Genomic DNA, 23671 nt, shown 5'->3' with positions numbered 1-23671 from the left:
TGTGGATTATTTGGAAAAGATCTTCTACTGCTTTAAACGGTGGTGGTCACCTTATCATGTGCATTACTGAAATAAGTAGCTGCACTCACACAAGATCCCTAAAATTTATTCTCTGTATTTTTAATTTTGTTAACATAAAATAATTTTATTCAGTTTTGCTAGATGTGATAACAAATAGATTATGCAGTGCAGTTCAGTGTGTAAAGTACATAACAAAATGCACATTAATGAGCTGGAAGTGTGATACAGGCAGTATTTAGACCTCTTTTTTGTTCAGTTTTAGAATAACCCTCCTGGACACCTTCCTATGCAACTGGAGTCGGACTCAATGTTCTCTTCCAATCCCTACAACTCTGTGATTCTGTGATTTATCTTGCCTAACACTTCTCAGAGTCAGAGTTTTCCATTTATTCATTTATTTATTTATGGAGAGGCTCACTGCCTCCTTCAGAAAGCCCTTGAAATTAGGCAAAGAATAACCCTTCAGCTATATTACTACATGTTCTTTGCCCCATGCCATGTGGGGTCTGTGGGACATGAATTTCTTCTGCAGTGTTTATACGAAAGAGGACCAAGTTACATCTTTCTTGCATAGCCTTGCTGTCTGATTTTTGAGCTCTGAATAGTAAGCATATTGGTGGGATTATGTTAATATTAGTTTTTGTGTACTTTTCTGTAATTCATTGCTATATATTCTTATAAACCAAGAAATTACTTGTACTACTCTTTTCAAAAAGCGTGCATTACCTCTTGGGATTTCTGGCTTTGCTTGCACAGCCACAGAAGACAAAAAGTTCCTCTTTTTCTTGAAAAAAAAAAAGTTCTTGAAGGAAGGAGTTAGATGGGAAGAACAAAATGCTCAAGTAATGCACTTAAAGTACTTCAAGAAAAGACACTGGAGAGGGTAATTTTGTAAAGTAATGAGTACTGTATATTGTATTGTATAAGAACTTTGCTGAAACTACTTTCCTGTACAGTCAAGAGGAATGAGTACATAATTCTTTGCTAACAGAATGAAAGTACTTCTTGGTGTTCACCAAAGAGAGGTCCCATAGATCCTGAGTGAAAACACTGAAGCTGGATTGAAACTAACTGCATTAATGATTATGTTTCCATTTTTCAACTTAATATCTAAACAATTAAGGATCTTCATTCTCCAGGTTAAAACTAAGCCTCAACTACTTAACATTGAGCCTTTTTTTTCCATCTCACCTGACATCATGAGGTACTTAGGGATGTTTTTCTCTAGAAAGAACCCAAACTAAACTTCACGCCCCCCGGTTACTCACAGCAGCTCACACAACTGACACTCTTTGAGATGTGCTTTTTTTTCAAGCTAGCATTGCATGCCTCCGATCCTGAGGCTACTGGTGTGTTTCCAGCTCCCTCACACAGTGCTGAAGGCTTCTCTGTTTTAGTGCATCAGGAGATTCCAGCTGTCACTGCCACTACTGGTGTCCTGACTTCATTTTCCTTGGCTGTTCCTGAACTGAGAGAATCAATATTGGGTGTTGCAGAAATAGCTCTTTGCCCAAAGCCACTATCTCTGGCAGTTGCAACCTAGTGGGAAACCAGGTTATTATAAGATTTTTCCTTTTACAGTGAGAACACTAATGACATTGTTAAGTGCACACAAGCTGTCTGAGGTGTTAAGCTGCAAATAAGATGCTGGCATTTGGGGAGCATTTCTGGGATTATTGTGGTGTGCTTGGAATACAAATAGTGGAGAACAGAGAAGGGACACAGGAGAATGTGTCCAGATTTTCTGCTGACACCTTGAGAGATGTATATGGAGGTGAGCTGAAGGGACCTGGGTAAAATGGTACTCCACCCTTCACATCACGGTGTTGCTGTATGGTTTTCTGTCCCGCATGTCATTTTAGCAGACTCGCCAAGCATGAGATCAATACCAATGCCTTGTCTTTCACTTCTCTGCCATCTCTATACCATATTCTCATCTTGCCTTATTCCTCTTTCTTTCTCTTGCAGTATCAGTGTACAGACAGTATTTGTCAGCAATTCTTTTTTTTTTTTTTCAGCTTTTTTTTTTCTTCTTTCCTTGAGAGATACTGTCCAGCTGCTTGTGTAGACAATGGTGGTCCTTAGTGACCAGTGAACTCAAGAGTTTATGCTATCAGCACTTTAAATAGTGCAGCTATCAATTTTAATTTTTCCTTTGTTTATTTTTTCTCCAGATTTAAATGAGCATATGATGAGCTCGTATAGGATTTTGCCTTGCTTAAATGGAACAAGAGAAAAATGAGCCAGCATTTCATGGAATTATGTAGCATGATAAAATCACACAAACATTTGTTTCTGACTGTGTCCCACCTAACTTTTTATATTATTAGTTTGAGAATTTGTTGGATTTTTTCTTTTTGAGAGGGTGGGACAGGCCTAGCATTAAAGCATATCATCTGAGAACAAGGCTTATGTTTATTTTTATGTATGCTACAGGGCAAAAATGCTTCGCTGAGGATAAGCAATCTGAGCATAAACAGAAAGGGCTGTGCTCCCTGGTCTGGTTGGGCTGAATGCCAAACACATGTGAATGCCAAACACAAGTGAACTACCCGTGAGCACGATGCTATGGAGGGCTGTAGGCTCCTTTTGCACTTCTTACTTGCAGTGCTCCTCTCATTCACAGCCTTGCTTTGTAAATCCTTTCCAGCCATTAGATTAAACCATAAATGATAGTCTGAGATCAACAGATCAGCTCACTTCGTACCTAAGGTAAAATCTACTAACTGCTGAAATTTTGCAGCCACTGGAATAAGCTTTAGGGCAGACCAAGCTCAGAGTAAGAGGGAATGTCTCAGTTTTGACAGCATGCTAAGATTAGAAATCTGAATTATTTGTTATATAAGCTAGAAAAAACTTTGCTGATAAGGAAATATTTGTCATATTAGACGTGTTGTATGAGCTGGAGCTGCTTGAGGCAACAGCAGAGATGAAGTGACAATCACAATTTTATTTTGGTGACACTGATGTTGTAAAACATTGTAATTATAATTGAAATCAATGGGAAATGTCAACTAAAGAAATTGCTAATTTATTCACCATTTTAACTAACATAAAAATTAAAAAGGCATGTTTAGTGGGGTGAAATTGGAGATATAAGGAAGCGCTACTAACATTAGCTCCAAGTTCTGAAAATAATCTGCATAAACACATGGCACAGCCACCATTACTATGGTTACATGTCTTTTTAAATCCATCAGTAACATTTCCCAAAGCTAACATAAACTTTGGCCAGCCAAGTGCCATCTGCTACCCTCTGGTGCCGTTGGCATCTCTTTCTTTTCAAAGCATGAAAAAAGCCCCTTGCAAGGTAGAAGCAAACCGGGTTCTTACCATTGAAGTTAGAAGTAAAACAGAAAACATCGTATCGGCTCTTCTCTTTATCCCAGAAGCCATAGTTTCGGACACCAGGCACCGTATTCTTCCCCCCACAGGGCTCCCTGGGCTTGGTGATGGGGTACTGCACCGAGCCATCGCTGAGCCAGCCAGCATTGCACCAGTCCAGCCCCGACCTCCAGGCCTCGTAGAGCTGGTCGAAGGAGGCAATGATGGAGTCCTGGTCCAGGCAGGCTTGTTGAGCCTCGTGGAAGTTTAGGTTGTAACGACCCAGACGTGGAGAATAGGGGAATACAACACCTGAAATGGCAGAAAGAGGTAAGCTGGGGTGTTACCAACACTAGAAGAGGTTTTGAGTCTCCAATTCTGAAAGAACAGAAGGAGAAGTAGCATTTACAGTTGTCAGAAGGAAAATCCGTGATGTCTTAGAATCATAAAATCACAGAATCATTAAGGTTGGAAAAGACCTCTAAGATCATCTAGGCCAACTGTCTACCTACCAACAACACTGCCCACTAAAACCATGCCCCTAAGTACTACATCTGCCCTTCCCTTAAAAGTTCCATGAAATCTTGTGTGGTTTTAGGAAGACGTTTTATAATACACCCCAGCTGCTTCTGGCAGTTTCTCACCACTCAGGAAGGAAAAGCTCCTCATGGAGAGCAACAGGGAACAGGATTTCTTTAGTACCAGACAGATGTCCTCAATGAAAGCTGATGAGCCTTGCCGCTCATCAGTGGTCAGCAGCTGCAGAAAGGTAGGGTGGAGAGACCTTGGAACAGGGAATATCCAAGTGGAGTCAGTAAATGGGAAACAACTCCTGAGCTGTTTCAGCAGCAACATTCATAGTCATCACCTTTATTTCACAGGTCTTTCCACTGTACATTTGTTTGTTTCACAAACTCTCACTCTGAGAGTGAAAGGGCACAGGAACAGGCTGCCTAGAGAGGTTTTGGAGTCTCCTTCTCTGGTGACACTCAAGACCCATCTGGACCCTTTCCTGTGTGACTGGCTACAGAGAGCTTGCTTTAGTAGGGGACTGGACTCGGTGATCTCCAGAGGTCCCTTCCAACCCTTACAAGTCTGTGATTCTGTGAAAAAGATCTGTTGTTAAAAATTGCATTTCAAAACATAGAAGATGTTGAATAAAATGCTGAAGAACCACCTCCTCATGTGGCTCTGATAAAAGACTGTACAAAGAGGGAGACATAAAAGTTTGGATCAGTCCACTGTAACTTTGGCAGGGTTTAGAAACTTAACTCAGACCTAAATTTTATGGTTGGCTTCAGCCCAATCTTCATAATAAGCTGAAATAAAACGGCATCCAAGAAGATCTAGCTCAGAGAGTTTATTACCAAACATCTCTGCAGAACTTGTTGCTGTGGGATGCTGAGAGGCTGAAGATAACACACTATGGAATGGGCAAAAAACTTTAAGCCAGTACAGACATCCATCTTTATTTTCTCCCTGCTGATGAATTCTCCCTGTAAGAAATTCCTTGTCTCCAGGGCAATGTACAGAGCATAGGATACTGAAATTGTATTACAGTCATGCAAGACAGCATGCAATGAAGTTATTCTTCTTCTTGAGGAGTCAGTCCACTTTGGTGTCTATTCCACTGGTATCTTAACATTTCCTTTCTTTTCCTCCTCTCCCTCACTCATTTATCATCCAAGTACTGTTATTTTTGTTAAATAAAATCTTTGTTATTACTAAACCTCAGTGACTTGATCCAAGAAAATAAAGCATACAAACGTAAACATAGCAAGGGAATAATAAACAAGATTTTGTTCTCCCTCAGCAATTAACCAGAGATTCTGCTGACCTTCTTCCCTTTTGTAAATTCTTTCTTAAAGGGTTTTTCAGTTATTAGTTGTCCTGAACTATAAAGCATGAATGAAATGTAACACATCGTGTGCTGCTAGCTATAACTTAACAAACATAAAGCTGTAGCTATTTCATTATTTTCTGGTCTGGAGAACATAAGAAACTGAAGAGCTATACTTAAATTATTTTAAAGACTGAGAAACAATTCAACAGAAACCGCTGAAACAGATTTGGTCCCTTAAGGTTTCCGAAATCACTTTTTTTAGATCATTAAATATGTTAATTTGTTATCAATGTACTTGAGTTTGAAAATTTGAGACATAATGTTTTAATAACAAAAATACGCAGAAAATTGTAATATTAGCTTTGAGCTACATTCGGGTAGACTGCATAGAAGCTGATTTCTGTTTGAGTTCATCTGAAGTACACGTCTGCAACTGATTAACACTAATTTCACCCTGCAGATGGGGGTGGCCATTGGTGATTTTGTATAGCAAAACTGGATATGTGTTTTGTGTAGCTTTGTGTTACCTTGCATTTTTGCTCGTATTATTCTTTCCCCTTCAGTTTCCTATCAAACATAACACTGAATTCACAGTTAGTCTTACTATTTGCCTTTCTTTTGGTACAAGTTAGCAGTTCTGAACTTCAGTTAGTTGCACAGCATCTTCTTTGGTCTTGGATCTTACAGCCCATCAAAACATAATCCATCCCATCTGTTCCCGAATGGACAAAAGCTGTCTGGAGGCTTGACTCTGCTCCCAAACTAAAGACTGACTCAAAACTCCTGACTCCAAAGCTGTGTTTTGCCACCAGACAAAACACATATTTCCAAATGTTAACAAAGTGAGTTTAGGAAATGGAGGAAGAGAACACAGGCTCAAATGGCCAGAAATTAATAATGTGGTTTGGTTTTTTTTTTTGGTCACATGAAGGCTCCAGAATGTCTTCCAGTGGGAAAGAATGGTCTTCTTCTTCCAAAGACTGGCTGTAGCCTTTTATGTCTGAATTTCACTCCAGCTGAGTGTGAACAAAAGTCGTTAATCCCTCCATGTTTTCTGTAGCATGTCTTGCTGGCAGGCTTTACAGCAACAGCACCCATGTGCAATCAGGCACTCGTAGAAATCTACCAAAAAATCAGGCAGAGGATTGATGGGAGCCTTTTCAAAACCCAGAGAATAGCAGTACCCTCTCTCTGTTGCTGGAAGACTGAACTGAAGAGCCTTAGCTTGATCTTGGTGGTCTGGCTCCTTGCCCCAAGGAAGCTGCTGAGACACTAGTGGAGTCTGAGTGAGGAATATTAACCTACAGCATAGACTCCCAAACATGCAGTTCTCTGAAACTGGGCTTGTCCCCAGGGAAGGACAACCTGATGCTCAGGAAGAAACTGAGAAACACTGGTTCACTGGAGAGTAAATCTATCAGTAAAAGTCTTGCTGTATGCACCTGCAGCTATGCAGCCATTGTCCTAAAAATAATGGAAACCAGGATTTGTACCAAAACAGAAGATGTGGAAGTATAACACATGAAAAAGAATCCAAGAAAAGGGAGAGTGGGAGACAAGTGAAACTGTCTTGGAAGGCATCATCATAAATGGTTTTTGTGGAACTGTTTTTGAATTTATTTATTTATTTATTTTTGAGAGAGAGAGAGAATTTCATCTGGCTTATGAGAATCAAACGTTCTGCTAATGAAAATAAGTGGGGAATAATCAGAGAAGCAGAGCTCAGTTCTGATCTCTTAAGGATTGGACAAGACATAATGCATGTATGTCCTTACATGCAAGAAATCCCTAATGCTGAATACAAGTACTTTGCAGTTAATTAGTCACTGTGGGTACAGTCACAATCCAAGGAGCTGTAATAGTGATCCAAGACAACAAGATGAGTAAATAAATCCAGAAAGCTCAATTCCTGTAACAATTTAAACTAGCACTGTAAGCAATGAGCAATTTTAAGAGCATTTACAGATAATCTCTGTTAACACATATGGAAAAAAATAGGACTTTTTTAGCCAGAGTACAGAAATTGGCTTCCTTGAGTTCTAGCCTAGACAGAAAAGCAATTTTTCTTGTAGCCAGTGTAAACACTAGTTAAAGTAGGTTTGCTATATGCTGTACTGCAGGATACAGTTATACACTGGCAGGTTCATACACTTGAAGGAAAAATTTTCCATGTTGGATTTCTAAGATTCTGTGATTAGTAAGAGGTAAGTCTCTGATTTTCCTTCAGATTCCACCTCCATTTTTCCGCTTGTCTGATTACTCAGCACAAGTTGCATGGGTGAGCTTCCAGGCAGCATCTTGCACCTGAATCTGGGGACATCCATCCACAGTGCCTCATAACCAACCTGTCACTGTGACTGCTTGTTTCTAACTGATACAGGCATCCAGAGTAGACTTGCCTGGGCGCCAGGCCAGACAATTCCCTTATGCTCCCACAGTTTTTATCAAAATTTGAAGACTTGTTTTTCTCTGTTCTCCTAGGGCTAATCAGTCCCAAGTCTTTTAGCATCTTCCTTTGAAGTCACTGTTTCCAGATAAATTTTTGTTTCTCTATTTTTTACTTTTACTTTACTGTATCCTTGAAATGCCATTTTTCACGATGGCAGTACAAGTCTGTTTGTAAGGAGCTGTTACCCTGACACAGAGGGAATTACATTGGATCAACATGATTTACTCTTGCAAAACTGCTGCTATTACAAAAAATCTTGTTGTATTCTAAGTGCTCATAAATAGCATGCCTTATATGATCAGTTTTACAATAGACAGATCAACAAATTGTCATGCAAAGGATATTTTAAATACCTTTCGGTGTATGAGTGTAACAGCAGCATGTAGAAGAAATAGGAAAGATATCATTAAACTAAATCTAATTAGAAAATAAGGCTGGATTAGAAATGATTACTGTGACAATTTGGAAGAACTTATTTATTTGGACCTTTCAGATTTATTTGTTGTGTTTTTGAACTATAAGGTCAGTTTTTGAAAAAGAAACTCGATCTTTTTCTCACTCTATCTTGGAAGCTGATGAACCTCCAAGCAAGGTCACAAAACCTTGTTTTGGGGTTTGTGTGGAGCCATGTAAGGATTGCCTCCAACTGAGAAGCACAGTCTACAGATACTTTCAATAGCTTTATCTAAATTTACATATTTCTGGTTTGCAGAATGTAGAAAATACTTATTTTATAGATTGTACTGTAAGAATGCCTTTGGCAGCCTAGCATTGTTCCACTTTCTCTGCCACTTGGCCCATGAATCTCACTGCCATGAAGAAACAGTGCACATAAACCACGCAGGAGCAGTGTGAGCCACAGGCACTGCTGGAGGCTTCCCCTGCCTGGAAAACCAAAGCAGATAAACCTGGCACAGGGAGACTCACTGCAGTGCATCGTGCTTGTCAGATAGGAAAACAGTAAAGCACAAACATAAAATGTCGTGCAGAAGAGTAAAATGACAACATAAGGAAAATTTAACGTAAGTTGAGAATTCTTTCTTTGCTTGTGATTCAGGCAACTGTACCTATCTACCACAGGGGACCTTTTAATATGTTAAGCTTTTGACTCTTGTGACATCTGTAAAAGAATGTGAAGTTAATAATCCTTATTTTAAATGCAGTAACATGGCATGCCCAGTTCAGTGAGGAAATGGCTTTGGTGACAAGCTCATTATAAAATTTATCCCCCACCATCTACAGTTTCTGCCACTTCTTCCAGCCACTGTGCTCAGCCCAACAGTTCCATACTTAGTCTCTGCATTTAAGGATAAATGTGAGATGATAATGATGAGAAGGCTGAACAGTTTTGGAAAGACGGAAAGATGGAAAGAAGAAATGAAAGGAAGGGAGGGAGGAAGAAAGAAAGGAAGTGAATAGGAAGGGAGGGGGGGGAGGGAAGGGAAGGGAAGGGAAGGGAAGGGAAGGGAAGGGAAGGGAAGGGAAGGGAAGGGAAGGGAAGGGAAGGGAAGGGAAGGGAAGGGAAGGGAAGGGAAGGGAAGGGAAGGGAAGGGAAGGGAAGGGAAGGGAAGGGAAGGGAAGGGAAGGGAAGGGAAGGGAAGGGAAGGGGGAAGGAGGGAAGGAGGGAAGGAGGGAAGGAGGGAAGGGGGGAAGGGGGGAAGGGGGGAAGGGGGGAAGGGGGGAAGGGGGGAAAGGAGGAAGGGAGGAAGGAATTGGCACAGTTCTTCACTTTACAGTAGCAAAAAGAATATGCAAGAAATGTGTAAGATACTTAACTGAGCCTAATTCTGCCTTCAAAAAATTAAAAAAAAATAGCCAGTTACTATGCATAGCATATTTAATCACAGTACTAGAAGGCTTTTAAATCTAACAAGAATATAACACTACCACTTTCAGGGAGGATAAAAGGTCCACTGAGGTAGAGGTCAACTATTTTCATATTGATAAATTAATATGATTTTGCTCAGGCAAATCTATGCCATTTGTACAGTGATCTCACACTGAAGTGATCAGTTGGTTTGCACTGCTAGCAGGCATTCCTGGGTATAAATGGTTTTGTCTTGCTGCCAGTCAACATCCTTAGGGCCACCATCTCAGGATATCATGCTACTGATGCAAATCCTTCCTACTGTGAGATAAACCTTATTACACGTAGCAGATGCAGAATGTTACTGTGGAATAGCATTTTTACTTTTGTCCAAAGAGACTGATTTTTTAAACTCATCCTGATCTGCACTGCACAAATGCATGAAACAGCAATAAAAGTGAGCACTGAATGAAGTGATCATTCTCATATGGATGAGATGACAGGATGAGTGCAGGGGCATAGAAAGAGATGAATACACTCCATCCACTACTTATGTCTGCGTGTCCACTGTAAATGTAAGTGCACTTTAGTAGTTATGATTGTATAGTGAATCTTCAGTGAAACTTGGACCCAGAATCACTGAATTTAGTTACCCTAGTTGAAACAAAGTTGTTTTATTCTAAACCAACACACTCAATAGTCTTATCTCACTTCTTGAAAGGTTAGCTTTTACCATGGGATTTCACAAATGATTTTCCAACTCCCTGGGAGACTTCACTCTCTAATGTCAGATATGAGCAGCTTGACACCCTTGACTGACAAAGTCATTAAAACACTGTTCCATATGTTAAAATGCATAAACTTTCCTTTGATCAGAGAATGGAGCAGTCTTGTTAAAGACATATTATACTTAATTCCTCTCCTATCCAATGAACTTCTTTACTTTGAATTCAAAGAAAGGGAAACAGGAAGGAGTGGTGGTGTTGGAGAAGATGGATTGGAGTTGGCATAATTAGAAGGCAGACACTGCTTAGAGAAAGAGCAGCAGGCTGAAGGTGTCTGTAGGAGGTAGAACCTAGATCTTCTGTACAGTAAGCTGGTGCTCTATCACTAGTTAGGCAAGGTAGAAGAGAAAGATCTCTTTTCTGCAGTGATATTTAACAGATATGTTTCTCCAGTGCATACTGCTAACTAACTTCTGGGTGCTGTCCTTGGAGCAGCAACATTCAGGAGTGTTGTGCAATGCTCAAGCTCTGTTAAGGAAGTGTAGATGTCTACCTGAGCAACCTCATATTGCTTGCTAGTCCATCTGTGCTTTTAGTCCTCAGTTCTAGGCACTGTCAAAAACTATGTAACTACTGCACATGGTTAACAAAAAACATTTCTCATTGTCTTCTTATTCTAATATCAGTTCAATATTGCCTTCCAAATACTAGTCTCTGCACGTGCGCAATGATTTGTACCAAGCTCCAGGCAAAGTTTCTCTCTGTTGCTGCAGCTGTTAGTCATCTCCCCTTTCCCGAACTCTACTGTCGCAGCTGCAAGTGTTTGTCCTGGGATCTTGTTGCTTCTAAAAGCAGGAAACTAATGAACGTTTACTTCAAAGGCACAATGCTAGTGGTACCAGAAGGGTATGTGGTCCAGATAAGCAGCATGATGAAGATTTTATGCTGGCTCTGAACATTTTACACTAGAAATATTGTCTTAACATCATGAAATTCTGGGAAATATCAGTATTTGGGATCCAGTGGTACAGTTACTTATCTGGACAAGCTCTAAGCCTTGCAGAGGCATGTATTTAGGACATATGGAGCCTGTCAGAAGAATTTTATCACATGCCATTTTGCAGGATTGTTGAGCGATGCTACATCCCACCTTGCAACCCAGGAACGAACTCCAGGACAGCCTGCAGAATATCATAAGGGGAGCTGAGGCATGCGAAGGTCAGACAGGTGCTGCCTGTGTCTGCTCTCCATTACGTGGCAAAGTCACCAGCTGCATTTGCAGTTTTATTATGAGGTGACTTTTTCTTTTTTTTTCAATTTTTCTTCTTCTTCCCACCCCCCCCCGCCCCCCCCCCCCACTAACAAGATTATGTGGCTTCTGGAAAGTTCCTCCTGAAACAAACTTGCTGGCAGGTATAAATGTAAAGGAGCAGAGAGATATCTTCATGGAATTCTTTGTTTATAGATGAGAATAATAGAGGGCTTTGGGGAAAAGGCCAGATGCTGATTTACATGCATCAAATCTCATAAAATTAATCTAAATTTCATAAAAGATGAATATTTTGTTCTTTTTAAGTCCATTTCAATAATTTTACTAATGCTTTCTACCATACTGTTTACAAAAAATTGCTGAAGGAAATGACTACCAGAGCGCACGAGTAGGAGTTGTCTTGGCAGGCAATATAGAGATTTACTTTATGTAATTATAAGGCTTGAAATAAACAAAGCTATTGTCTCTGTAAAATTACTTGGAGATTTTCCCTGTTTGTAGGAAGATTTTTATCTTTTTGATCATCTAAAACGTCCCAAAGTTCTGCAAAATGGCTTTTAGGAGAATGCTTAATATAATTTTGATTAAGTCTACTGCAAAAACACACAGCAATTTTTGTAAAATGAAGGGACCAAATTAAAAACATATGGAGTCTTTCATACTGTGTTTGGTCATTCTTTTTTGGCTCCCTTTGCAATGGGGCTCACTGGGAGCAGACTATGCCGTGGGCTAGTGTAAGTTATAAAAGTCCTAATGTTCTTCTAATTTATGATAGCTGCTAGAGGCTCTCAGGCCAAGATCCCCACGGTGCTATGAATCCCACTTCTCAGTTGGCTGCTATCACTGTTATCTCACAGTACCAGCAGTATGAGGAGGAAAACCAGGTATCCCTTAACACTGTGCAAACCTAATTTTAAGTATAATTCAGGTGTTACCTACCTTCCAAATTCAGAGCTACCACTGCTGTGTCATCCTCTAATCCTTCAATCACTTCGCACTTGTATCTCCCATAATCCTCCAGCATTATATTTGTGATTATAAGAGAGGCATCGTTCTCACTGCTTTCCCTCAGAAACACTCTGCCCTGATACTTCCCGTAGCTCTTTCTGTGGTGTCCCATTGCGACAAAGACGTCCACTTCTTTGAGGTAATCTGAGGTGAGTTTGGTCCACTTGACCCGGATTTTGTGGGCTCCTGAGCCAGCCGTTGATGTGTGTTCATGGTAGAATTTACAAGGCAGTGTGACGTTGCCGCCCCTCTGAGAGAAGATCTTAGCTTGTTCTGCTACTACAAGTAGGCGAGGTCCATTTTCTTCTAAAATTCAAGGAGAAAAACAAAAAGGAGAATTAGTCTGCGCTCCACCTTTTACAGAATGGATATGAACAGTCCTTTAACAAACATTACCTATAAGCATGTGGGATCAGTTCCTTGCAACCATTTGTACCTATGCAGCAAGGCATATGAGCTAGTTATATACATATATTATATACTGTTGGGTTTGTATGGCTTCTGTATGAATGCCATCATCCATAAATGGCTCCTTGCAGGCATCCTGTATTTGCTTGTGGGTTGTTCCAGAGCTGTCCCTTCTTCCACAATTCAGTTTTTCAGTGCAGGATGCAGCATGCTAAGACCCTCATGATATAGCATCCAGCAAAGCATTCTCATGGAATAGGAAAACTGTTCTGGTGTCAAACAGCATTTTTTATATTGACCTGAAAACTGCCCACATAATTCTAAAATGGCCCATTTTCCAGGTGCATTTTATTCTATACTTTGAGTACCTCTTCTGACATACTTCCACCAATGTCAGGATGTACATTTTATCTTCAAATCAGTAAAATCTTTTCCTTTTCTGCCATCTTTCCCAATAATTTCAATCTTATTCCCCACCTCTTTTTCCAATATCCTTCTAATTATCACTATTTCATCTTTTATGTTTTGGTCTGACTTCCCACACTGACCCACATCTAGCTGGCAGGCTATCTTACTCGTCACTCTTTTCCCAGATTCCCTGCTCTCTTTTCTCTCTGTAGGTCACTGCTGCTGATGCTACTCTGTGCAGTCATTATACTTAGGACAGTCATCCAGAACAGGCTCATTTCCAACCATATTTGTTCAGGCCTTCTTTGATAGACTGTGATGCCTTGGGAAAGCCTTGAAATGCCTAAGTTTGATGATGACAGACTACTCAACTACCCACGTGCTCAAATATTATTTCCTTCTTTCAGTAACTCTTCTCCTCTGATTAAGCAAGCTCAGTGCTTCTGTAGATATTGCTGTCCTCTATCACCAAAGCCATCAGCTGAAACTGGCAGTGAATCAGTAGTACACACTTGCTGGAAAAGCATTACCAGCCTCACTACTTGCAGCTGATTACAAAGAAAAATACTGCAATTTGCTGTGTCTCTTAAACAGGTCAGTGAGATAGCGTAGGAGTGGGATTTCCAGCTCTATGGGACAATCACCTTCCTGCTCCTGTTGACAACGCTACTTCTGATACAAGCCAGGATGCCACTGGCCCTCTTGGCCACCTGGACACACTGCTGGTTCATGTTTAGCCAGCTGTCAACTAATACCCCAGATCCTTTCCTACCACAGAATCTTCCAGTCACTCTGCTCCAAGCTTGTAGCATTGCATTGGGTTGTTGTGACCAAAGGGCAGGCCCTGGTACTTGCTCTTGTTGAAACTCACACAGCTAACCTCAGCCCAGCTATCCAGCTTATTTAGATCTCTCAGTAGGGACTTTCTTTCATCAGGCAGATCAATACTTCATCCCAGCTTGGCATCATCTGCAAATACACTGAGAGTGCACTCTGTCCCCTCGTCTGGATCATTAATGAAGATATAAAACAACACTGGTCCCAGTATTGACCTCTAAGAAACACCACTAGACTAGATATGCTCTGTCAAGAGCATCACTATTAGCTGCATGGGACAAACCAGCCAGAGTGCCTACAGACAGAGCAAATTTGACTGCTGCCAACTGGGTTAATAAGACAGGAGACCCTCCTGATGAAAACCACTGTTGTAGGGTCTCACACCATTCTATACACATGGCAATCTTGCTGGTGTGAACAGGGCATGGGGTGCTCTGGCAAGCAGAGCAGTGCATCTGAGGAGAGAGGTGACCTTAGGCAGGGCATGACAGGAAGTGTTGCCAGCCCTGTTTTCATAGGAAGAGGAGAAGGAAGGATGGAAATGCAGCCAGAATAGCTCCTCTGTTGCCTTCCCTGTTTCCATTAGGGACAAAGAAGTCCCACATTTGTCTGTCTACCTTGGGAGGGGAAATGTTATGTTTTTGGGTGGTTATTGCTGAGAAATCTGAATCAGAGCTCAGCAATGTTGTGACTTTAATACTGAAATAGGCAAGCTAATAAATATTAGCAGAAAGGACAGGATTGGAGGGAGAGTCTCACTCAGGCTGTTAGCACTCAAGCTTTCTAGCAACAGCTCAGTCATGCCAGCAAGGCTGGAGGACTGCCCAGAGCACTGTCACCTCTGTCAGCATCCCAGCTGACCCATGTCCCTCCTAGCTGCTGCCCATGGCTCTTGGCTCAGCTGGTGCCAGTCTGGGTGCCAGGAAGTGCTGGGAACAGGAAGGGGAGCACAGCTTCTCTCAGCCTATGTCCTGAGGCACCATAATGCAGTGAGCAGCTATCCGTGATGAGACAGAGACCTGATGCTGGGAGGTGGGTAAGCACTGTGCTCAGCATGTCAGGGATATGTGAGAGTCCAGCACACTGCTAGCAAAAAAGGATACTTCTTTTTCCCCAGAACTGCTTTCTTCAGAAGTCCCATCAGAGCAATTATGAGCTGCATGGACGGTTGACTATAAAGCCTATATTATATATATATATATGAATATAAAGACTATAAAGTAAATTGCAGATAACACCTTGTTTAGCAATTGCCTTCATCAGAACAGTGTGGTTCCTTTCTGCAGATAAGACAGACCTTGTACACAGACACACAAGTGTCTCAGGTGGTAGACAAATGGTGAATAACATGCTGCGCAGCTCTTTCTGCTTTGGAGCAGAAATGGCAGCAGCCTGACTGTTGGTTCTGGTCTCAGCTCTGGAACCAGGATGAGAAAAGTTGCTGAGTGGGGTTATTACCTGTCCACATCCCCCATAAAACAGCCAATAGCTTCACTGTCAAAGAACCAGCCACCACTGGAAATTAATTTGTGTTATTTTTCCACGCTGCTTCCTTACTATCAGTTTTGGGTTTTGATTTGCTTGTAAGTAAATATCAGCAAAGACTGTTTAAGAAGGGATCCAGCAAGAAGTCCTCTTGAGGTGTCACCACAAAGAAATAAAGGAATATTACTCTCCCCCATGTTTTGTCACAAGAAGTCTGTTTTATTTTCCATCTCCCCCCCTCCTGTGTTTGACTGCTATGCATTTTGCACTGCTGTTCTCTCTGCTCCCCAGCAAGTTTTCAAACACTAAAAAAAAATTTTAAAAAGCGAGAATGTCAAGTAGATGTTAGGATTAGATTAGAATTTTTCACTCAGAGGGTGGTGAGGTCCTGGCACAGCTGCCAGAGAGCTTTGGGTACTCCATCCCTGGAGGTGTTCGTGGCCAGGCTGGATGGGGCCCTGAGCAGTCTGAGCTGGGGGGGAAACCTGCCCATGGCAGGGAGTCGAAACAGAGTCGGATTTAAGGTCCCTTTCCACACAAGTCATTCTATGACTGTATGAGTCTATAGTTCTGTGATTCTATGACTGTATTTCTTCTTGCTATTGATCTGTATACGCCTTAACTTGACTTCAGCGCGGTTCCCATTTCAGTGACACTAAATGGACTTGCTCTCACTGGCTGCCCTATTGGTTTTGTTCCACATTTTATTGCTGGACACATACACAGATGTTTTGTTTTGTTTTGCTTACTTTTGACTAGCTTTTGTGTTCAAGAGTACTAGCAAACCAGGTTTGGAAGGAACACAGCATAGGGTAGGGAGAATGAGTCAGTCTGTGATTCTTGGCAAAGAGCTCTGTCCACTTTATCCATCAGAACTGACCAGAATCTTGTGCTGACCTTGGTACAAAACTTGATTATTCCCCTATTTTAATGGAGTAACTGACAGGGAAGCAACAGGGGAAAAAAAACCCCGAAAACAACACCAAGGATTTTTAGGATGTTCTATAAGTTCAAAATCATGAATTGCTTAGGTGTTCCACCTTGTTAACAAACCATTAAGTGCAGTATTGATATAAACGCATATGTTCACATGCATTACTCAAAGAACCTTAAGTGTAAAACATTAGAAAGCATTACACGCAGTTTTTTCCACATAATTTGGAAAATAAACAAACAACAACAAGAAAAACAACAAAAAACGACAAACCCTAAAAATCTCTGTACTTTGACTGCATGACTAAGAAAAGGCGTTCTGATTTGGCTCAAGCATCAATTTCATGTTGTTTATATGAAGATAAAGAAAACACAGACATTAAACTCATACGACTCCACCTCTAAATTGTCATGAAAAAAGAATACTTTCTATGTGTTATTTTTATGTTTTTAATATACAACTGGTAACAGAAATGCTTGATAAATCTGAATTTAGAAGTTCAGATAAAGCCTTCCAAATAACAACACACCTAAAATATTCACTATGCAAATGGCAGAACAATCTGTCTCTCCTGCATAGACATGACAAGATGAGGCAGTATACCTTTCCATTGATCCCACCCTTTCATGCTGACTAACATGGTGGAGGAAATGTTTCTAAGGGTCTGCATTAATGCTAGCTGAACTAGGAATCCTAACAGTGTGTAAAATAATAAGGGAAATAACAGACTTCATTTTCTACACTACTGCCACCTTTTACCTTAAAATACTTAAAAATTAGTTTTATGTTTGTTTCAGTATAGATAAAGAAATTGAATGAAGATCAGACTGCAGTCAGGCACTGTCTCATGTGGCACACTCCTCCATGAATTTTCTGGTATTAAAATTTCTGCATGACTCTGTGGCTACTGTCCTAATTTTGGGTTAGTTCTACTTTTGGACAAGCAGCTGGGCAAAGGAGCAAATTTTGTCACTAACATACAAGTATTAGTATCACCACCTCTCAGACATGTGTGGGAGGACAGAAATGGCCCAAAGAAATAGGAACCTTGGAGGCTTTTCAGTCCTCACAGTGAAAGGGCTCCTTAGGCCTTACTGCCATCACAGCAGAGGAGAGCACTGAGATTTACAGGCTGGAAGTGTAACCTTATTTTGAAAAGTGACCCTGAACATGTATTGTTCATGCAACAATCCTCATTAGCCCCAAAAGGAGAAGCAGAAAAGCAGAGAAGAAATCACAGCATTAGCGTTATATCAGAAGCTCTTCTGTATACAAAGGAATGTTCATAGGTTGGTGAAGTGGCATGAAGAGTAACAAAAACAGTATACCAAACAGAAAAAGAATTGAGTTTCTGAATTACCTTTAAATGTTATGTCTGTGAAATTACACTAATATAGCGAGATGAAGGCAAACTGAAGTCTTAAACTGATGTTTTGTGTAAAACTTCCTGCTTCTATAATAGCTTCTCATGACCCAGAAATACTGGTAACTGATGTAAGGCCTAGCAAGCAGACCTGAATGCCTTTAATGAAGCCAACATACTGACAGAAGATAAACTTGTTTTTTTGCTGACATTTCTGTTACATGGCGTTGCAATATGATGCACTATGAAGTGGAAAGTAAATTGTACAGGGGAGGAAGAAGCAGCTCAACTATAAGAAGAGACTGCATGATGGAGCAGGACTAGGGAAGTAATCCTGCCCCTATACTCAGCACTGGTGAGGCCTCACTTTGAGACTGTGTTCAGTTTTGGGCACCTCAGTACAGAAAGCACACTTAGGTGCTGGAGCAGGCCTAAAGTAGGGGAACAAGGCTTGTGAAGGGCTGGAAGAATGGGCCATATGAGGAGGAACTGAACGAACTGGGGCTGTTTAGTGTGGGGGCAATCTAGAGGCAGTGGGGCGGAGCTCCGGACAGGACCTGAGCGTCTCTCCCTCTGGCCCCGGCTCGGCCGCCTCAGTTCGCCGCGGAGAAGAGCAGTGCTCTGGCTCGCAGTGCCGTGGCTTGACTGGCATTTTGACCATTCTCGTCTCTGTCGTTTTGTTTGATTTAGTTAGACTCAGTAGATTACCGTTCCTCCTCAGACCGTTGCCGCTGTGTTTTCTCTTCGCTAAAACTATCGGCTAGCTCTGTGCCCTTCCCCCTCTCCCGGAGCGCACGTGGCCCGGGGCCGGCCGGATCGCGGCAAACCGTTGGTAAGCGGTTTTTTCTCTCCCTTCTTCCCGGGGCCGGTGCCCCCTGTCACGGACTGGTATCTGAGGATAACCCCGTGACAAATGCAAAAGCATCTGTCCACACCTATCATTTTCCCCCGGGGTCTTCTTAGGCTGAAATTGAATCTGACTGCTATTATTTTGCCTGTAGCTGAGGATGAAGATTTCTTCTGTGAATTTTTGGGTAACGTACCCAATCCAGGGGCCGTACGCCTTACCTGGTGGTGTCGTTGTGTACTGTGCTGGCTCCGTGCCACAGCTGCCATCACATGAGGACAGTGTCATGAAGCAGCATGTTCCTGACTGCAGGCACCCACTGCAGGTGGCAAAGAAGGGGCTGCCATGCTTAATGGAATTCAACGCTACGGAGAATCCTGCCCAGCTAGCAGTGTGTTCGCCCGTGATCAGCAAGTACAGATTGCTGGGTGTCTGAAGTGGAGATACGCAATGGATACATCTTCCAAAAGATGAGCCGAGCATTTGCTCACTCATTATGCAGTCTTGCAGGTCTGGCTGTTTGGGGGTTTTTTGCACTCTGAGACAATTCAGACAAAAGACGAAGACCAACTTTTAACACGATTTGGTGGTGACAGGACGAGGATGGTTTTAAACTAATTAAAAAAAAATGTAATGGGGATTTAGATTAGATATAAAGAAGAAATTCTTCAGAGAGAGGGCAGTGAAGCCCTGGCACGAGCTGCCCAGTGAAGCTGTGGACATCCCATCCCTGAGGTGTTCAGGGCCAGATTGGATGGGTCCCTGGGCAGCCTGATCTGACGGGCAGCAACTAGCCAGCGTCAGGGGGGAATGGAACTGGGCAGGCCTTAAGGTTCCTTCTAACTCAACTATTCTGTGATTGTATGACTCTGTTCCATCATTTCAAGAGAGACATACGTGAGCAGTGCAGATCAGCTTGACCAAAGTCAAAGAAATTGTGTGCATATTGGCTTTGTATGTGCTTCTGCACATTCAGTGAACGCTTCAGGTTGCCATTTTTGTCTTAAGTGTTAGTGAGAAGCAGAAGTGCAGCCGCTGTAAACTTTATCTATTCAAATAGCTAAGGTACTAACATTTTAGGTATATCCGTCCAAAAAATGTGCCTACCTCTAACCAGAAGTTGATCTTGCACCATATCCATGGCTGGAGCAGGTCTAAAGAAGGGCAACAAGGCTTGTGAAGGGCCTGCAGAATATGCCCTACAAGGAGAGACTGAAGGAACTGAGCTGTGTAGTCTGGGGAAGAGGAGGCTGAAAGGAGACCTTATTGCTCTCTTCTAATATCCAAAAGGTGCTTACAGCGAGAGCAGGTTGGTCTCTTCTCACTGGTGACAGGTGGCAGGATGAGGGGAAATGGCCTCAACTTGTGCCAGGGGAGGTTTAGGTTGGATATCAGCAAAAACTTCCTTACAGAAAGGGTTGTTAAGCACTGGAATAGGCTCCTGAGGGAGGTGGCTGAGTCACCATCCCTGAATGTGTTTTAAAACTGTTTGGATGTGGTGCTCAGGGACGTGATTTAGTGGAGGGTTGTTAGAGTTAGGGTAGTATGGTTAGGTTGTGGTTGGACTCAATGATCTTCAAGCTCTTTTCCAACCTAAGCAATTTTACAATTCTGTGATTTTATGATTATAATATAATCTAAAGTCTCCTAAATAACAACAAAATTAGTGAGAACTTCAAAGGAAAAAAGAAAAAAAAAAGATACAGAAATAAAATTATCACTGATAGGGAGCAAAATTCATGAAGATTGGTTGAAGGAATAAAGTCAAAGAAGATGAAGATGAAACTTAGGAATATCTCAGTTAGTGTATGATGTATGATGTCAAATCACTAGTGTATCTACCCTCTTCTTAGGTATGTGGGTGGGACCTCCTGGGAAAGTGTCCTTGAGGGCATATGAACAGAAAGAGCTGGCAGCTCCTTAGGGGCACCCTTCTGAGGGAGCAAGAGCTCTCAATCCCCAGTGGAAGAAATTGAGCAGAAGAGGCAGGTGTCGGGTGTGGCTGAGAAAGGACCTGAAACTGAAACTGAAGAAAAAGGGAAACGTATAGGAAGTGGAAACAGGGTTGTGTAGCCTGTAGGGAAGAATATAGGGATGTTGAATGCATGTGTAGAAATAAGATTAGGAAAGACAAGGCACAGATAGAGCAGAAACTGGCGAGATATGTGAAAAATAACAAGAAAGGTTTTTTCAGGTACATAAGCAGGAGGAGACAGATCAAAGAGAGTATTCCCCTCAGATGAATGAGGACGGAGAAGTGGCTTCCTCAGACATTTAAGCTCAGGTACTTAATAAGTGTTTTGAATCAGTCTTCACTGCTGGTCAGGCTACATATCAGCCATGTCCTTGAACCTCTCTCTGACTGTGGGTAAGAAGAGCAGATTCAGTCCCACTGTAACAACTGAACAAGTACGAGACATCCTCATGAAACTAAATGTAAATAACTCCCTGGGGTCAGATAATATCCATCCATCTGTGGTTGCCGAGCCGCTCCCCATCAGATCTGAGAACTCGTGGCTGACGGGTGAAGTGCCCGGTGACTGGAAAAAGGGCACCATTGCTCCCATTTTTCAGAAAGGAAGAAAGGATGACCCGGGGAACAGCAGACCGGCAAGCCTCCCCTGTGTGCCTGGGAAGATCATGGAGCAGATCCTCCGAGAAGCTATGTTAAGGCTCATACGAGATAAAGAGGTGATCCGAGACAGCCAGCATGGCCTCACCAAGGGCAGATCTTGCCTGACCAATCTGGTGGCCTTCTGTGATGGAGTGATGGCATCGGTTGTCGTGGGAAGGGCAACGGATGTCATCTACCTGGACTTCTGCAAAGCCTTTGACATGGCCCCTCACCACATCCTTCTGTCCAAATTGGAGAGGCATGGGTGTGAAGGATGGACAGTTTGGTGGATAAGAATTTGTTGGCTGGTCGCAGCCAAAGGGTTGCGATCAGTGGCTCTGTGTCAGGGTGGCGGGTCACAAGCGGCGTCCCTCAGGCGTTGTTGCTTTTCAACATGTTTATCAGCGACACAGACGATGGCACTGAGCGCACCCTCAGCACTGATGACACCAAGCTGAGCGGTGCAGTCTGTACGCTGGAGGAAAGGGAAGCCATCCAGAGGGACGCAGACAGGCTGGAGAAGTGCGCCCACGTGAAAGGTGTTGCACTTGGGCTGGGGCAGTCCCAGGTGTTTACAGAGACTGGGCGAAGAACCTCTTGAGGGCAGCCGTGTGGGGAAGGTCTTGGGGGTCCTGGTAGACAAGAAGCTGGACACGAGGCAGCAGTGTGCGCTTGTATCCCGGAAGGCCAACTCTATGCTGGGCTGCACTGGAAGAGGGGTGGCCAGCAGGGAGAGGGAGGTGGTTGTCCCCATCTACTCAGCTCTTGTGAGGCCCCATCTGGAGGAGTACTGCTTCCAGGCCTGGGGCCCCCAGCACAAGAAAGACTCCGAGCTCTCAGAGGAGTCCAGAGGAGGGCCACTGAGATGATCAGAGGGCTGCAGCACCTCTCCTACGAAGAAAGGTTGAGGGAACCGGTCTTGTTTAGCTTAGAGAAGGCTCCGAGGAGACCTCACTGGGGCCTTCCAGTACTTGAAGGGAGCATACAAACAGGAGGGGTAATGGCTGTTTCCAAGGGTGGATAGTGACAGGACAAGGGGAAATGGCTTTAAACGGAGACAGGGGAGGTGTAGGTTAGATATTAGGAGGAAGCTTTTCACTCGGAGGGTGGCAAAGCACTGGAACAGGTTGCCCAAGGAGGCTGTGGGTGCCCCATCCCTGGAGGCATTCAAGGCCGGGGATGTGGCTCTGGGCAGCCTGGTCTGGTGGTTGGTGACCCTGCACACAGCAGAGGGATTGAAAGTAGATGATTGCTGTGTTCCTTTTCAACCCGGGCCATTCCACGATTCTATCATTCTACGATTCTGGGATTCTCTTGCTTTATCCAGGGACGCTGTAACTCCATCCCAGTGGGGCTACAGCCATGGGAGAAGCAAGCCATGAAATCTGGCTCGCCACGCCCTGCTTCCCTGCTAAGAACCCTCCCAGTTGTGATGTCAGTGATGTCACAAAGCCTTCGAGGTCACCCAGGCACTGGTGCTGCTGCCGCCACTCAGTTGCTGTGCAGACGCTGGTGCTGCTGGTGGCTTGATTGAGCTCAGGTCAGAGTGACGGCCAGAGAGCAAGTTGAAGGAAGGTGCAATGCTCAGCCCGAGGTTTTCCATACTCCTCGTCTTCTGCTTGCCCTTCCTGTTCTCCGGCAGCCTTGCCCATGCCGGACGCCCTTCCTGGGCCACGGTCATGGGGGATGTGGATCCCCAGGCCATGGAGAAGCCGGGCATTGGCAAGGCAAGCTGGAACTACTACCTACCCTACTACTACCGCCTGAACCAGCTTTGCTCTTTCTTTGAGCACCTGGATCCCCTGGGATTCGTGGAAGCGCTCTACGAGAAGAGCACAGAGCTGGGCCTTTTCCTCATGGTGATTTGCCTGTGGAGAACAGTCAGGAGGGGCCGCAGAGAGGTGAGTCATGGAGGTCAGGCAAGCCAGACCGTGCCCGAGTTTCTCAGGAAGAGGCACGGCCCAGATGCAGAGATCTCAGGCCCCCAAGGCCCCTGCCCTTTTCATCACACCCCCTGCTCTGTCATTTCCAGGAGAAGAGCCAGGAGAAGATACTCTCAGCTGCCCCAGAGACATACTGCCAGAACCGCTCCTGCAAACGCTGCAAGCTGCTCTGCCAACTGAAGGCAAACCCTGCCTTGATGAAGATGTACCTGAAACATACCAAACACCGCTACCTGCAGGAGTATCTTCCCAGGAGCCGAGAGACGGCAAAATCCTGAGAAGATGGGGAAGAAAACAGAGACTTTTCTCTGCATACCAGCACGTCCCAAGTAGCTCCAGAGCAGCTGTAAACTGAGGGGGATCCGGCCAAGGCACCAAGACACCT

The 23671-nt window shown here is 43.2% G+C and overlaps 1 protein-coding gene across 4 annotated transcripts in view; it reads right to left on the bottom strand.

Annotated features, from left to right (window-relative positions):
• HAPLN1 (hyaluronan and proteoglycan link protein 1) overlaps positions 1 to 23671 on the bottom strand; it is a 69321-nt gene that overhangs the window by 3809 nt on the left and 41841 nt on the right. For all 4 annotated transcript variants that reach the window (XM_048932256.1, XM_048932257.1, XM_048932259.1 and 1 more), the window contains exons 3-4: positions 12379 to 12753; positions 3355 to 3657 (exon numbers count right to left, since the gene is read on the bottom strand). In XM_048932256.1, coding sequence (XP_048788213.1) covers positions 3355 to 3657; positions 12379 to 12753 — 678 coding nt within the window. The remainder of the gene's footprint in view (positions 1 to 3354; positions 3658 to 12378; positions 12754 to 23671) is intronic.

This window comes from Lagopus muta, chromosome Z (genome assembly GCF_023343835.1).
Source record: "Lagopus muta isolate bLagMut1 chromosome Z, bLagMut1 primary, whole genome shotgun sequence".
In the NCBI taxonomy this organism is placed as follows: Eukaryota; Metazoa; Chordata; class Aves; order Galliformes; family Phasianidae; genus Lagopus; species Lagopus muta.
Note: the sequence above shows the minus strand (reverse complement) of the source record. Positions and strands in the feature narration are given on the sequence as shown.